The sequence below is a fragment of the Bubalus kerabau genome, chromosome 14, assembly GCF_029407905.1.
Source record: "Bubalus kerabau isolate K-KA32 ecotype Philippines breed swamp buffalo chromosome 14, PCC_UOA_SB_1v2, whole genome shotgun sequence".
Taxonomy (NCBI): Eukaryota; Metazoa; Chordata; class Mammalia; order Artiodactyla; family Bovidae; genus Bubalus; species Bubalus kerabau.
Window position 1 is genome coordinate 74,046,098 of NC_073637.1, and position 2,944 is coordinate 74,049,041.

Here is a 2,944-nt window from a genome sequence, read left to right on the forward strand (position 1 = left end):
TTTTTATTTTTTCACTCAACAATCAATATGGAGCAAATATTGCTCCCTCTTAGAAGCCACACTTTGAGCACATAGATAATAAGATAGAGTCCATGACTAAGCAATTAACAAAGTAAGAAAAATAGTCAAGATATTCATAAAGTCCTCCACGTGAAATTTATTAAGCACTACTAGATGATGGATAGTCAAAGATGAATGGTATTTAAGGCCTCTGCTCTTGAAGAGCACTCTAGAGACCATGAAAGATTCCAACAACATGTTCTAAGATTTATGATAAAGAACAGAGGAGGAAATACCTGAGTCCCCCTGGGCAAAGCAGTGGTCAAGGGGAAGTGATAGCTGAGCTGTGTCCTGAAGGATGAGTAGAAACAACATCATGGGCAAAGACAGAGTCACATCAGCTCGTTTGGAGAACTGGAAATAAGTTCACAGACAGTAGAAATTAAGTGGATGGCCACACCGTCCTCGGGCTGACCGTGGTGGACGTTTAGAGGCAGCAGATCCCGCAGCTTGTGCGCCGCGCACCGCCTCCGGTGGACGCTTAAGCCTGCTGTGTAGCTTTCTCCCTTTGTCTCATAATCATGTCCACCAATGAGAATGCTAATTCACCAGCTCCCCGCCTTAACAGATTCAAGAACAAGGGGAAAGACAGTACAGAAATGAGGCGGCGCCGAATAGAAGTTAATGTGGAGCTAAGGAAAGCTAAGAAGGATGACCAGATGCTGAAAAGGAGAAATGTCAGCTCTTTTCCTGATGATGCTACTTCTCCACTGCAGGAAAACTGCAACAACCAGGGCACTGTAAATTGGTCTGTTGATGATATTGTCAAAGGCATAAATAGCAACAATTTGGAAAGCCAGCTCCAAGCTACTCAAGCTGCTAGGAAACTGCTTTCTAGGGAAAAGCCGCCCCCTATTGACAACATAATCCGGGCTGGTTTGATTCCAAAATTTGTGTCCTTCTTGGGAAGAACTGATTGTAGTCCCATTCAGTTCGAATCTGCTTGGGCCCTCACTAACATTGCTTCTGGGACATCAGAACAGACCAAGGCTGTGGTAGACGGAGGCGCTATCCCAGCATTCATTTCTCTGTTGGCATCTCCCCATGCTCACATCAGTGAACAAGCTGTATGGGCTCTAGGAAACATTGCAGGTGATGGTTCAGTTTTCCGAGACTTGGTTATCAAGTATGGTGCAGTTGATCCGCTACTGGCACTTCTGGCTGTCCCTGATATGTCATCTCTAGCATGTGGTTACTTACGTAATCTTACCTGGACACTTTCAAATCTTTGTCGGAACAAGAATCCTGCACCCCCCTTAGAGGCTATTGAGCAGATTCTTCCTACTTTAGTTCATCTCCTGCATCACGATGATCCAGAAGTATTAGCTGATACCTGCTGGGCTATTTCCTACCTTACTGATGGTCCAAATGAACGGATTGAAATGGTTGTGAAAACTGGTGTTGTACCCCAACTTGTGAAGCTTTTAGGAGCTACTGAATTGCCAATTGTGACTCCTGCGCTCAGAGCCATAGGAAATATTGTCACTGGGACAGATGAACAAACACAGGTTGTAATAGATGCAGGAGCACTTGCCGTGTTTCCCAGCCTGCTGACAAACTCCAAAACTAATATTCAGAAGGAAGCTACGTGGACAATGTCAAACATCACAGCTGGCCGCCAGGACCAGATACAAGTTGTGAATCATGGATTAGTCCCATTCCTTGTTGGCCTTCTCTCAAAGGCAGACATTAAGACACAAAAGGAAGCCGCATGGGCTGTGAACAACTATACAAGTGGCGGAACTTTTGAGCAGATCGTGTACCTTGTTCATTGCGACATAATAGAGCCGTTGATGAACCTCCTCACTGCAAAAGATACCAAAATTGTTCTGGTTATTCTGGATGCCATTTCAAATATCTTTCGGGCTGCTGAGAAACTAGGTGAGACTGAGAAACTTGGTATAATGATTGAAGAATGTGGAGGTTTGGACAAAATCGAAGCTCTGCAAAACCATGAAAACGAGTCTGTGTACAAAGCGTCATTAAACTTGATTGAGAAGTATTTCTCTGTAGAGGAAGAGGAAGATCAAAACGTTGTGCCAGAAACTACTTCTGAAGGCTACACATTCCAAGTGCAGGACGGCTCTGCTGGGACCTTCAGCTTTTAGATGCGCATCCGAGGTTAACGCTGTTCGTTGTGCACTATGTTTGGTATAAGTTTGTCTCACTGTTTCTCTACTAAGAACTCTTTTTAAATGTGGTTTGTTATTGTAGCACTTTTTACAACAAAACTACACTTGAACAGTTCCAAACTGTACATACTGTATGAAGCTTCTCCTCTCAATGGGTTTCTTGTTTCTATGTGGAATTTCATATCTTGCAGTGTCCTGTAAATAAAGATTAAATTCCACCCTTTTCTTTAAAAAAAAAAAAAGAAATTAAGTGGATGGAAGCAATGAAGGGAGAAGGGGCTGAAAAGTAAAGTGGGGGCTGGATAGCAAATGACCTTTTGCCATCATACTAAATATATCCGATTTTTGGCAATGCATGGTAATTAAATGGTTTTAAGTAGAAGAGTAATGTGTTCATATTGCATTTTAGAAATATGGCCATGTGGAGAATATTCACAAAAACGAGGCAGCCTGGAGACCATGAATGTAACAGAGGGATGGTGTTGCATACAGAGGACTTCAGATGTGGAGCAAAAGATATTGCCAATGGCTTGGAAAGCACTGGATGTTTAGTGGTGCCCTTCCAGCTATGGGACATACAAGAGGACCACGAAAGACCTTGACTTCAGTTTCCACTTGCTGAGTTTAAGAGCCCATGGAATAAACATGAAGGATGAGGACCTTGAGTGCAAGGATCACATTTAAATCCCTTTTGACCTTTCCACATGTATAAATCCATAATCTTTCTTTCCTATATGATAAATGACGATGTC

General features: G+C 42.8%; 1 protein-coding gene across 1 annotated transcript; it reads left to right on the forward strand.

The window, feature by feature from the left end:
• Nucleotides 1-451: 451 nt before the first annotated feature.
• Nucleotides 452-2,438, forward strand: LOC129627083 (importin subunit alpha-1-like). The gene has a single exon (XM_055546683.1). The coding sequence runs from the start codon at nt 582-584 to the stop codon at nt 2,166-2,168; it is 1,587 nt and encodes a 528-aa protein (XP_055402658.1). The 5' UTR covers nt 452-581; the 3' UTR covers nt 2,169-2,438.
• Nucleotides 2,439-2,944: the final 506 nt, after the last annotated feature.

Coding starts and splice junctions, on each gene's coding strand:
- LOC129627083 (XM_055546683.1), top strand. CDS start 582: ATGTCCACCAATGAGAATGCTAATTCACCAGCTCCCCGCCTTAACAGA.